At 38.7% G+C, this 13081-nt stretch overlaps 1 protein-coding gene across 2 annotated transcripts in view; it reads left to right on the top strand.

Moving 5' to 3' along the window:
• The first annotated feature begins 266 nt into the window (after positions 1-266).
• Positions 267-13081, top strand: part of TMEM175 (transmembrane protein 175) — a 29754-nt gene continuing 16939 nt past the window's right edge. The window contains exons 1-6 of one of the 2 annotated variants that reach the window (XM_036764062.1): positions 267-536; positions 722-760; positions 4991-5088; positions 8914-8965; positions 10259-10294; positions 11782-11865. In XM_036764062.1, the coding sequence (XP_036619957.1) occupies positions 384-536; positions 722-760; positions 4991-5088; positions 8914-8965; positions 10259-10294; positions 11782-11865 (462 nt within the window). In that variant the 5' untranslated portion in view covers positions 267-383. Of the gene's footprint in view, positions 537-721; positions 761-4990; positions 5089-5894; positions 7894-8913; positions 8966-10258; positions 10295-11781; positions 11866-13081 lie in introns of those variants that run through there. The other variant, XM_036764063.1, reaches the window with a different exon arrangement.

The raw sequence follows: 13081 nt of genomic DNA, 5'->3' as shown, positions 1-13081 counted from the left end.
TTTTTTCTTACTGGATTATAAGCTGTTTTGAGAGCAGCCCTTAGCATTTGGTAGGCATTTATTAAATGTCAGATTAGATTGTCACTGTCCAGGAAAGTCCTTTATGTTTTTGTGATGTTAAGGTATACTTCCCCAGGTGACTGTAGGGTTGATGGCTGTGTGTGAGCCAGCCAGATTCCCTGTAGAGAAATTTATGGAAGTGCTTCTCCTTCTGACCCCCTTCCTTTCTTACTCCACCCCTACGCTTCTCTTGCTTTCCTTCTCAGAGATTCCTAAAACCTGGAGAAGTGGAATCTGGACTCTGAAGTTCCTTTTGCTCTGGGCATGCTCAACAGCTGCCAGAATAGGGTGGTTTCCAACTAAAATAGGAAGCTACTGACTCCATGGCTGGAACAGGGACTCCAGAGGAAGATGCAGATGTACAGATGGAACTTTCAGCAGACACGGGAGATGGGAATTCCTCTGAAAACATCCAGTCATCCCACCGAATGCTCAGCTTCAGTGATGCCCTGCTTTCCATCATCGCCACTGTTATGGTGTGTATGTGTTCCTGGTCCACACCTTCCCTTAGCACCTAACCTCCCTCCCTGCCCCCATGCCTCAACCAAATACCTCCTTCCTTAGGCCTTAGACTGACTATATGCAATTCAAGAGAGGAGAAAGTTGGTTCTAAGAATAAATATTCTGTTACTCATCTTGTTTTGTTTCTTTCCTGTTGCAGATCCTGCCTGTGGCCCACATGAAAATCTACCCCGACCAGGTATTCTACATAATTCCCTGCAGAACTAAAGCTACAGACTATCCCCTTGCTTCTGCCACAACCACTAGCCTTTAGAAATGCTTCCTCCCCCATTAGACTGTATTAAGAAAGCAGTCAACTCTTTGTCAGGGCTTAATTAGAAAATATACTATTGTCCTCCTTAGGACTTAGTAAATACTGGTTGACTTATGTCCTGGCAGAATCATGTTTGATTAATGAGCTATTCTGGTTAACCAGATCCATTAGCTCACCACATCCACAGCTAAAGATTCAGTCTCTTAGGAGCTAGAGATGGTCACTGACCTCCAAGGAATTTACATTTCAGTTAAAGAGAAAAGCTCAGCATGTATAAAACATCAAGTGCCAAATTTTGTGGCATCTTAAGGGCAGTAGAAGTTTAGAGGAGAGAGACCTCAAGTGTGGCCTGGAGAGGTCTTGGAGAGGTTCCACCAAGGAATATGAAAAAGCCCTTGAAGGCAGGATTTGAATACAGAGAGGAGCAGGTGAGGTGGTACAAAAGCCCAAGGCAGGAATGATTTGATGCATGCCAGTGTGTAGTGAGGATAGTGAGGAGGCCGGCCTCAGCGGGGCAGAGCAGGTACGACAAGCAGCGGGAAAGAAGGTAGCATATAGGAGGTGTAACACAGTGATACAATTAATTTTTTAACAGAACGCCAAACTTACTTGTCCAAATGAAAGTATCCCTCTTTGGAGGTTTTTGTGATGGTGCTGCCAATGCTCAAAACATGTTTAAACTCCACTTTTGGAATTTCCTTTAGAGCCTTATTGGCCCTCAAGGGTGAATTTAATTTTTGGAAACAACTAAAAATGTCATTCAGAGCTAAAAACCAATGGATAAAGTAGGTGATACTAGCTTGGGTGTTTTTTTTTTAAGTGACCATAAAATAAAATGTCATCTCCCGATGTTGGCTCTGAAAGAAGTTCCAGAGAAGAGTTCCAGACACTATGAACAGTAGCAACATCCATGGAATATGTATATTGCCTCCTAGACCCCTGGAAAGACAAAAGCTCATTTGAATGTATATGTTCTGGTTTCTTCATTGCTTTGCAGCCACCCACAACTTATTCTATGGTTAATAGAAACCCTATATATAAAGTTCAATTGAGCAAACATTAAGTGCCTATTGTATGTAGAGTACTGTGAGAGATTTAAAGCTTCATTTCGTTTGCTGTAATGCTGCTTTAAATCATCAGAAAGCATTTGATGCCTTAATACCTAAGATTCAAAACCATAGTAACCTTTACTACTGATTTCTTTTGCCACATAATTTTGTACTTAAAGCCTTTCACATATGGTATCTGAGATAGCAGTGTCTCTGCACATGATTGTGTCCCCAAGCAATCAATAAAGCTGAAATTACTCACCCATTTAGACTGAAAGTATTCATGTTTTGATTGCTTAGTAACCAGAATCTAGCCCTAGACGTCTATTCCAGACAATCCCCAGATGATCTATTCGGTTTAGTACTAACAAAGTCTAAGTGTGCAATAACCCTGCTTCCACACTGTTTGCTAATCTAGCTGTGGCCACTAACCGTCTCTCACAGGAATATATTGGAACAAAATTGGATAGAATAAAAACCATGTTACTCGATGCCTATATCTTAAGGGGCAAAATCCTAGGGATTACTATTCTGATAAAAGACTCAACTACAACTACAGATAAAAGACTCAACTACTGTGCAGACTGAATGTTTGTTCAAAATGGTTCTAAAAAAAAACAAACCAGTGCTTTGAAAGTCTCTTTTTTTCCCCAAGCATTTCTGATGTGAGGTGAGAATCCTTTTGGAAACTGTATTTTGCAGCAATAATATGCGCAACTCTTCTCTCAAAATTACAGTACAGACAGTATTCTAAGACATAGTCACCCTGTCCAGAATGTGTTCCTTGGGCTTTTATGGGAATAATATGGCAATCCTCCACTGAAAGCCTACTCAGAATTTTTTTTAAATTATACTTCAGTGCTTTATCATGATATGAAGGTGACCCTGTATTCTCCAACTATGCCAGCAGAGTGCCAACTTTGGCAGGTTTTACTCAGCTAAAGATGCTTTAAATAATGGCCTGTGTGCCCACTGTCTGAGGATTGGAGAGTTCATCACTAAAGAAGTTTCAGAATGATGAATTTTTAGGCCACAACTACCCTAAAAGACCAGCTACTAAGATCTAGAAGGATTATGAGCTGTGCCGTAGAAGAACTATCCACCCACAGGGACAAATTACAAACACATGAAGTATTAAAATAAATAATGTGACTATAGAGAATATGTTATTGAAATGAAAGAATGGTTCTTTATAGCTTAAGATGTATGATAAGGAGATAAAAGTTAGTTCTAGTTAACCTAGTCATAGGCACTAGCATGCAGATTCTGCCTGAAACTAACACCAAAGACATCGATATATTTTTTTAATTGGGTCAAAAAATTGTAAAATTGGAAGAGAACTTGAGAAGCAATTCAAGCCATCCTTGGAACTGTCTAAGGAGACTACAGCCCCACTGTTTTAGACAAGTTGGATAAAAGAAATGCCTATAATTAGAAGGTATCTAGGTAGTATCTCTGCTTATAGATGGAATTTAGAGTTTGGAAAAACATTCATAGAAATGCAACTACCAGCTTCTATTTTTGAAGCTTAGGTGATAAAATTGAAAACACTTTTTAGTAACAGCACTTTTATTTTTTTTAATGTATTTTAGATTTATAGCAGCCTTATAGATTTAGAGATGGACTTGGGTTTATATCATTTACAAGAATGCTTATTGACAATTTTATATATAATATAAATTTTTTGTGGTAGGAAAGAATTGGAAACAAAGTGGATGCCCATAAATTGAGGAATAGCTAAAGAAATTGTGATACATGAATGTAATGAAATGTTACTGTGCTAAAAGAAATGACAAATGTGATGAATACAGAGAAGCATGGAAAGGCTTGAACTGATAAAGAATGAATTAAGTACGGACAAGAAAACAATATACACAGTGGCTACAACAATGTAAATGGAGAGAACCACAAAATAATCAAAAGTGAATGTTGCAAAATTACAGAGAACAAGCACAGCCTCAAGGACAAGATGTGAGGAAATACCCCCACCCCTCTGCTTCGCAGAACTGGGAGGTCCATGGGGGTAGAATTTTAAGACTTTTTTTTAACGGATTGATCCTTGTTTTCTCATCTTCCTCTTTTTATTTTCTTTTAAAAAGAATTGTGGCTCTCTTCGAGGGGTGAGAGACACTAGGGAAAATGCATTTTATTTCTCCATGCTCACAGTAAAACCACCACTTAAAGTTTGGTTCAATTTGTTCAAAGCAGGTCCTTAGCAATAGGATTTCTTTTCCAAAGTGATAAGAAGAGCTAAGTCATTAATTAACTGAATTAGGCTAATCTGGTTCAACACATACCATTGCCTCACAATGTAATGGTGACCCCAGTATTATATAGGACTATTTTAAGAAAAGTTTGTTTCTAAGTTCGATAATCATCTCTCAGTTTCCCAGGGCCTGATAACCATTTACTGTTCTGAACAGGCCTTTTTCCTCCTTCCGTGCCTCAGTTTGAAGTCATTTCACCACCCAGTCACTTGTGCTTCAGAGAAAGGGCTGGGGAAATGAACTGAGCCCACCAGCTTGACTGCTTGGCATGGCTTTTAGCAAGTTTGCAGGCAGAGGAACGTGCAACTATTGGATGAAGTTAAATTTGGAGATTAACTATGGGTTCCAGAAAGCCCATTTAGCTGCTAGCTTACCCTTTCCTCCTTTTAGCTAAGCATCGAGCTACCTGCTCTTTGAAGATAAAACAGCCTCTCCATCAAACTTCCAAGTTCAATCTACTTCAATTCTCCTGTTGTTAACTTAGAACCTACTCTCTGCTGCCTAGGACTAGGATCAGAAAAAGTGATTAAAATATGCATTTTAGTGTGTTGGGTTTTTTTTTTTACCATAAATTACATAATTTTGGGGAAGAAAGATTTGGTTGATTTTATCTATCATCCCATCCTTTGAAAAAGATGCAGATGAGCTGAGACATGGCCTTTGAGTCTGGAGGAGGGAGGGAAGGAACCAAAGGGTGCAGGTTAATGTGGAGATGGAATAAAATGCATCTTCAGTCAGGTTGCCATTCTTGTATGATTGAAGAACTATGTCATTTGTAGGTGAGTAAATACCAGATGCGTGCCAGATTCTTCTACTGATAATATTGTCTTTTATTTCAGCAATTTGACAAAAGTATACAAAAGCTTCTAGCAACTAAAATTGCAGTTTACCTGATGACATTTTTAATAGTAACTGTGGCTTGGGCAGCACACATAAGGTATGCACAATGGAGAGTGTTTTTTTAAATGTCCAAAATCTTAAAGGACAAGCAAATTTTGCTAACTTGCTACGATAAGTCATTTCTTTACAGCTACAGTGGAAATTAAGTTAATAAGTACACACTGGGACCCTTCCGTCTAAGAATTCAAGTATAGTCTGACAGGTTACTATATACCCTTTTCTGCATCTTGGAGGGAATAAAATAGTAAACATACTAATGGTAAACTTATAAAGAGATGTCTGCCTTCGTTCTATAGCTTCACAGCAGTAAGAATAACTTGCCCACATCGTACAAAGTGCATACTATTGGTCAAGTGCCTACTCTATGCCAGGCACCATGCTATGTGCTGTCATTTTCTATGAGCATTGCAATCCCACAGTGTCCTGGCATAGTTCCAGAAGAGGAGCAGAACATAGTGAAACATGTTCCAGAAGAGGAGCAGAACACAGTGAAACATAACAGCCACTTCCATATTCCTGGTCGTACGGGGGGAAATGAAACCCAGTATTTTTGCCTTACTTAATAGATTAACAAAGGGTACCATAGTAAATTATTTGTATAAGGACCAAGGAAACATCCTCAGGAGAAAATTCTCAACACCCAAGAAAATCTATGTAGTGGCTGTAAGCCTTTAGATTCAAACAAAAATAGCTTTTTCCTTTGTTTCCCTCTTACTAAACTTGGGATGTTTTAAAATCATTTTATTTGTTCACACAAAATTGTTTTCTTTCTAACCTTTTGATGAATGGGTCTCAATGATTTTCTTTTCCCTTTTTTCCCTAGTGGTTTTCTTAAATTCTGAAGAACTTCACAGAACCACAGAATTTCAGAGGTGAAAGGGACCTTAGGAACCATCTAGGCCAACCCAAACCCAAAAAAGAATCCCTTCTACAAAATAGCCAACAAGTGGTCCTCCAGGCTCTACTTGAAAACCTCCAAGGAAAGTGGAGCCCACTGTCTCTCGAGAAATCCCATTCCACTGTAATAGGAAGTTTTTTCTGACCTCAAGCCCAAAATTTACCTAATTACAATTTCTGTCAGTTGCTCCTGGTTCTACCCTCTGGGACCAAATAATTCCCCCTTCCAGATGATAGCTTTTCAAATACTTCAAAAGAAGTTTTTCTCCATGCTAACCATCTCCATTTCTTACTACTAATCTTCATATGGCATATACTTAAAGACCATCATCCTAGTTGGCTTCTGAATGCCTTCCAACTTATCAATGTTCTCCCTAAATCAGGGTGCCCACAACTGAACTCAATACTTCATTTATGGTCTAACCAGGGCAGAGTATAGTGGGGACCATCAGCACCTTATTCCTTTAAGCTGTGTCTCTCTTAATGTTGCCCAAGATCACATTTGCCCTTTGGCTCTCATATCACAATATTGGCTCATACTAAATTTGCAGTCCACTGAAACCCCTCGTAGACAAATTAATATCTAGCCACACCTCCCTCGTTCTGCACTTTTTAACTTATATGTGGGATTTCACATTTACCCCTATTAAATTTCATCTTAGATTGAGACCAGCATTCTAGTCTGTCAGGATCTTTTACGTACAAATTTTGTCATCCAATGCATTAATTCTAGACCAGATGGGACCGTTGCTCAGCCCTCCCACCCAAAAAGCCCAATTTTTGAGATAAGTCATTATACTTTATCACCAGGTCCTAGTATGGTAGTTTGAATACAACATTTGATTTATGAAATATTAATGTTTCTTTCAGCTATAAATATTATATGTATATCACTTACAAATTCATACAAGCCTATAAATATTATTTAAACATATTGACTGTCTTCCTAACTATGTTTTTAAAGGAATGCCTTGGACCTAATTTTTTAACAAAGACATCTCTGAAAGGATAATGGAATTTCAATACGAAAATAGGATTCTGCTTCAGTAAACATCCAATTTTCATGCATTTTCTAAGATTTCTACAACCTAAAAATATTATTTATAAGTCAAAGTTTTCCTCTGCAAATTCGTGTTCCTCAGAAGTAAAAATAGTCAACTTTGGAGAACCAGAGCACCGGAGAGTCCCAGACCTGAATCTTAGCTACTAAGGCCAGATGGGCTGCAGGGTTGGAATATCTATATGTGAATTTTTTTTTAAAGTTTGATACAAGGTCACTTTGTACCCTATATCTTCATGTTTCTCCAATCAATCACAGAGGACAATTTAGTTAAAACCCAGTTATGAAGACAAAAGGCCAGAGCACACCAGGTTTGAGGGAATGCTGACTCGACTATGCTAATCTTAGGTGCCAGAGCCATCTGGGTTACAATGTCAATTTTTAGAAAATCCTGACAGATTATATTACCTTTTAGGCTAGCCTACATAAGATGATCCTGGGAGCCTCAGATCTGCTCTTAGAAACAGCTATGCTATGTAAATGTGCCTTGGTCAGGACCCACAACTCTAGATAAGAACCCAGATGCCTGGTATCTCTTTACTCCTTTAATCTCCTCCCCCAGGTTGGCTCCCCAATACCTCTGGCTGCTCCATCATCCCACTATTCTTTTCCCTACTTTGCCTCTTACCTCTGAAGACCCCATTAGTCTCCCATTTTCCCCACCCCCTCAGTCTCTCCACCTCCCCCACCATGAGCTTCCTGTTCTTCCTTCCCTTCCCTACATCACCCATCCCGTCTTCAGCTTGGCTCTATAATCCCTGGATTTTTCATCTCTGTATTTTCTCCCTCAGTCTATTTAGTGCAGTGGAAAGAACAGTAGATTTAGAGTCAAAGGACCTGGGTTCAAATCATAGTTCTTCAGCTTACTACTTTGTATGCCCAAGGGTAAGTAAATATTCTGTGCCTCGGTTTCTTCATTTGTAAGACAGGAAATTGAACTACACCTGAGGCCCCTTCCAACTTGAAATATACTGTGAACTAGCCACCAAGATAGACACCATATAGCAAGCTTACACTTGAGCTTCCTGACCTGTTACAGCTTTCAAATAAGGGGTGCCCTTCATGGTGGTGTTGTAGATTAAGTGGCACCTGCTACAAAGAGAATCCTTAAGAGGGCTTTCAGTGCCCTAGAAACCTGAAATGGGGAGGGGGTGGTCCACGGGGTAGTTGGGCAAGAAAGAAATCAGTCTGGGAGACCTTACTCTGCAAATAGCTTTGAGTTTTATTTTTATTGAGTTGCTACAAGGACAAACCCCAGAAGTGTTGGTGTGGCAGCCCCTTCTGACTAATTCTCACTGTCAGCATAAGGTATCTGATCTCTAGGAATCCCAGTCACCACCTAGATTCTTTTGCCTCTGTCAGATCAGGTAGCCTGGGTTCTAGTTCTGGCTGCCATTGACTCGCCCAGTGACAAGGTACTTAACCTCTGGGCCTCTGTTTCTTCATCCATAAAATGGTCATATTGATACCTATGCTACCTCACAGGATTGTTGTCAGGTTTTACTACCAGCAACTGGTAAATATCACACCAGTATTCTGAAAAAGACATGACTGTGAGAAGTACCTTAAGTTTAGTTGCAGCTAGGTGGTGCAGTGGAAAGGGCACCAGCCCAGGAGTCAGAAGGATCTGAATTCAAATCAGCCTCAGACACCTGACGTAGCTACCTGTGTGACCCTGGGCAAGTCACTTAACCCTGATAGCTTCACACAAAAAAAAAAAAAACACCTTAAGTTTGTTGGGGAGTTGTCTGGTCAGAAGGGAGATTTTTTTTTTAAAGCTTTCCAAATACTTTGGTGCTTGTTAACAAATGTTGCTAAATTATTACAGAATTAAACATGAGAATGCATTTATTATTAACTATATTTTCTTTGGCTTCCTCTTTCTTAATTGCATCTTTTTTGTAGATTATTCCAGGTAATTGGAATGATAGATGATACTTTGGCCTTGCTAAACCTGGTGAGTTTTCCTTCTTTTTAGAAATAATTTCAACTTAAAATTTGATTCTCATAAAAAGTGAAGTTGAGATGAATAATTCCTCTCCTCATGTCCCAGGGTGGTCGGCTTAGTCTTGACCCTGATCTAACATAGACAGAAATCTGTTTTGTCATGGAGAATTCTTTATTTCTTCTCTTTTTTGTAGTATTTGACCTGTTAGCTCCAGACATGTCAGAACATGTTGAGGAAGAGTCAAAAGATAAAGCCAAACAATTCGATGTAAGAAAGCTGAGAAGATAAATGCTGTAGTTACAGTTGAGTTGAGTTGATATGAGCTGTAACTGTTACGCGGGTCTCCGACTGCCAAGCTCTGTTATTTCTTTTAAGCCAAACTTGAAATAAAGGAGAGAGGTATTAGAGTGATCCCCTGCCCCCCAATCATATCCAACATCCTTCCCTGCTCTCATCTGTCTCTTTTCACCTTCTACTTATTACTCCTAGTTTTGGTCTCTAGCACCAAACAGAATGTGCCTCATCTGTTCATATTACGCCCCTTCAAGTACTTTAGACAGGTATCGTGTATCCCCCAGGTCTTCTTTTCTCCATGGGAAATATCCCATTACTTCGCTTAATCCTCACATACCATGATTTGCCTTCCTTCTCACTGCCCTGCTTGGATTATTCTTGTGCTTCCTAAACTGTGGTGTCCAGAACTGTGCTCCAGTTATGGCCCAAGCAGGGCAGAGGCCAGTGGACTTATCACATCTCAAGTTCTAGATAACATTCCTCTCAATGCTTACAGCCCACTAAAACCCTAGATCAAGTTTTTCATACTACTGTCCATTTCCATCTCTACTATGTAGCAACACTTCCCCAATCCTGTACTTCGGAAGTTTATTTTTTTTAACTCAAGTGTAAACAGCATTTATTTTTACTAAATTTCATCTTATTGGCCCAGCATATTAACTTGTCAAGATATTTTTGGATGCTGATTCTTCTATTTAACATGTGAAATACGCTTCCTATTTTTATTTAATATAAAAATGTATTAGGGCATCTGTACCTTTATCCAGGTCACTGATAAAAGTATTGAGGGCCAAGCACATATCCCTATGACACTGAGAAGGAGGGAAGAGAGTTCCTTGGGTACTAAAAAAACAAATAAGATCCAAAGTGGTTTCCTCTGCCCTGACCTGTGAAGTCATTGGCCTCCCATTATTTTTAGTTACAGTATGGCTGGAAAGAGAAGCATTAATGGGGATGACCAGGATACTACTTTGATCAAGCAGGTTAATGACATTTTGTCTTTTACAGGCCTGTATGATGATTATTACTTTCTTGCCATACACGGTGAGTTAACTTCAAAACCCCCTCAGTGCTAACCGTAAGTCACCAAACGTCTCCTGAGTTTACCATGCTTAACCTTGCCTTTTTCTCTGCTGTGGAGAAGGAAAAGTGGACCCAGGCTCTGCCTTCAGGAAGTCTGAAACAAATCTCATACACCTGGGACAACCAAGTGCTATACTGTGAAACACCAACAAACTGGAGTTTAGCATAAAGAGAAAAGAATATTGGAGAGAAGGGAAGAAAATATATATTTGAAGGGCATTCCCATGAAAGAGAGATTAAATTTGTTTCGTTTGGCCCCAGAGGAGAGAACTAGGACTGGGTTTCTATTACTAGGAGGCCGCTTTCAGCTCAGTATTACAAAGAACTTTCTCACAATTGAAGTCATCCCACAATGGCTTGTGCTGCCTCCAAAGGTAGTGAGCTTCCTGTGATTGGAACTGTACAAACAGATGTTAGATGAACACTTGTCAGGAATAGTGTAGATTGTGCTGGGTAAAGGGTTAGATTAAGTGGCTTCTAAAGTGTCTTCCAATTCTGAAAATCTGTGATCTGCAAACTAACAACAATACCTATCACCTACCTCACTGGAAGAACTATTAGATAAATAAAGATCTTTAATGAACTCTAAGTTCTTAGGGTACAATGTATTATTTTTAAAAATATGCGGGAATAATTCAGTGGGTTTTTAAATGTATCATAATATTTTGAATTATTTCAACACATAAGAAGATACTTAAGTGGAAGAGCTTCTGGGTTTTTTTTTTAATTTTTAAGTAATTTATTTTAAATTACCTTAGTAGCTAAGAATACAAAAAAAAAGTATTAACTGTTTCAGTTGTTCAAATCCCACAATCATGGATAAATATCCAACCTGAACTAAACCTCAGATGCCCATAGCGTAACACATCCTCACATTTCTAAACCTTCCCCAAAATTTTCCAAGGTAGATACCAATTTGAAATAAGCCCTCCTTAGAATAAAGGGGTGAGCCAGCTACGTCATGGTAAGACAACCATGTCATTAGGTCCCTGAGAGCTAATTACAGTCTTCTGCTAACCATACTACAGGTTTTTCTCACCTGTCTTTTTCCGTCCTCTTATTTCTCACTTTCTCCTTTTTTCCCATCTCCTCTTCTTACTTCTCCCTCTTCTGCTTTTTCTTTCTTCCTCCCTCTTGTCTCCCCTTACTCTCTTCTGTCTCTTCCTGTCCTCTCAATTTCTTTTTCTTTCTTTCTTACCTTTCTTCCTTCTCAGATATATGTACCTTAGGCCTGTACTTACAGACATCAGTTTTGCCCTGATGCTCAGGGGTCCAAACACTTGACTTGGGAGTTAGATATTCTTTGATGTTCCCATCTATTTTTGCATTTTATTTATAGAGGTATTTAAAATCCAAGGTGGGATAGTGGTATTAGCTCCTAATTTCATAACATTTCTTCCTGGTTAGTGTCTCAGTGAAATGCTTAACATTTGAACTTTGCTTTGCAGTTTTCCTTAATGGCCTCCTTTCCTGATGTGCCTCTGGGTATTTTCCTGTTTTGCATTTGTGTCATCGCCATTGGCCTCAGTCAGGTACAGTTAATTCAAATGACTTATTTTTGGAAAAAAAAAAGGGGTTATCAATGATTTTTTTTTTACTTCACTATTTCTTTCTAGTAACCCCACTACTACCATCAATATAGAACCTTTCTTGTAAAAGTCAGATACTAAAGCAACTGAGGGCCTGAGTATCCATTTAAAGGGACCAAAAAGAAGATAAATGGAGAATAGTTGCAAGGTTTAATATTGCTGGTTTAAGCCTAATTTCTGCCAAACTACTTTCCAGTTTTCTCAGTGGTTTATCAAATAATAAATCTTTCCCCTGGTAGTCAGTATTCTTAGGTTTATCAAACATTGTGATTCTGTATTCATTTGCTAGCGGGTTTTACTTATCTAGATTGTTTCCCTGAGCTCAGGCTTCTTCACCTTGCTTCCACTTTTGGTTCTAACATCGTAACAATCAGAACAGGCACAAAGGTGAACTGACTGCCTCAGAGTACTAGTTGAAATACTTATAGAAGACTAAGATAGATTTTACTCCCACTGAGCAACACTAAGAAGTAAAAAATAATAGAAGACAAAAGTTATTATTTGTAACAATAAATGTGAATATCAGTCACCTTAGGTCCTCTATTAAAATAGAGTTACAGAACAGACTAACAAACACAATCAATAAATATATATGTTGTTTACAGGAAAATATTTAATGCAAAAATTAGATTAACAGAAGAACAAAATGGTCAATCAAAGGAAAATTTCAAAAATTAAGAGCAGAAATAAATAGAAAATGAAAGCATATTTGAGTTGATAAATAACAAACTAGAGAGGGGCTGGGCCGGGCCACTAGGTGGCACAGTGAGTAGAGCATCGGCCCTGGAGGAGCGGAGTTCAAATTTGGCCTCAGACGCTTGACACATGTACTAGCTGTGTGACCATGGGCAAGTCATTTGCCCCCAATTGCCCTGCCTTCCTCCAAAAAAAAAATAATAATTAAGTAGAGAATTTAAAGGAAATAGATGATTTTTTAAAAAAATATAAATTTCCCAAACTGATATGACAAGAAACTATGAATTTAAATAGATCAATTTTTCTTCAACTATAATCAAAAATATCTACCTCAATCTGACACTCAGTGTAATATGCAGTAGAGAAACAGGCATCATAATTAAATACGGGTACAGTCCAAGGACTCCCACCTTCACCATTTTTATTATTAGTAATTGTAATAAGATGAGGTAGGGAGGGAGAA

The sequence above is a fragment of the Trichosurus vulpecula genome, chromosome 6 (assembly GCF_011100635.1).
Source record: "Trichosurus vulpecula isolate mTriVul1 chromosome 6, mTriVul1.pri, whole genome shotgun sequence".
Lineage (NCBI taxonomy): Eukaryota > Metazoa > Chordata > Mammalia > Diprotodontia > Phalangeridae > Trichosurus > Trichosurus vulpecula.
The sequence above is the reverse complement of the archived record's forward strand: the minus strand, read 5'-3'. Positions and strand labels throughout refer to the sequence as shown.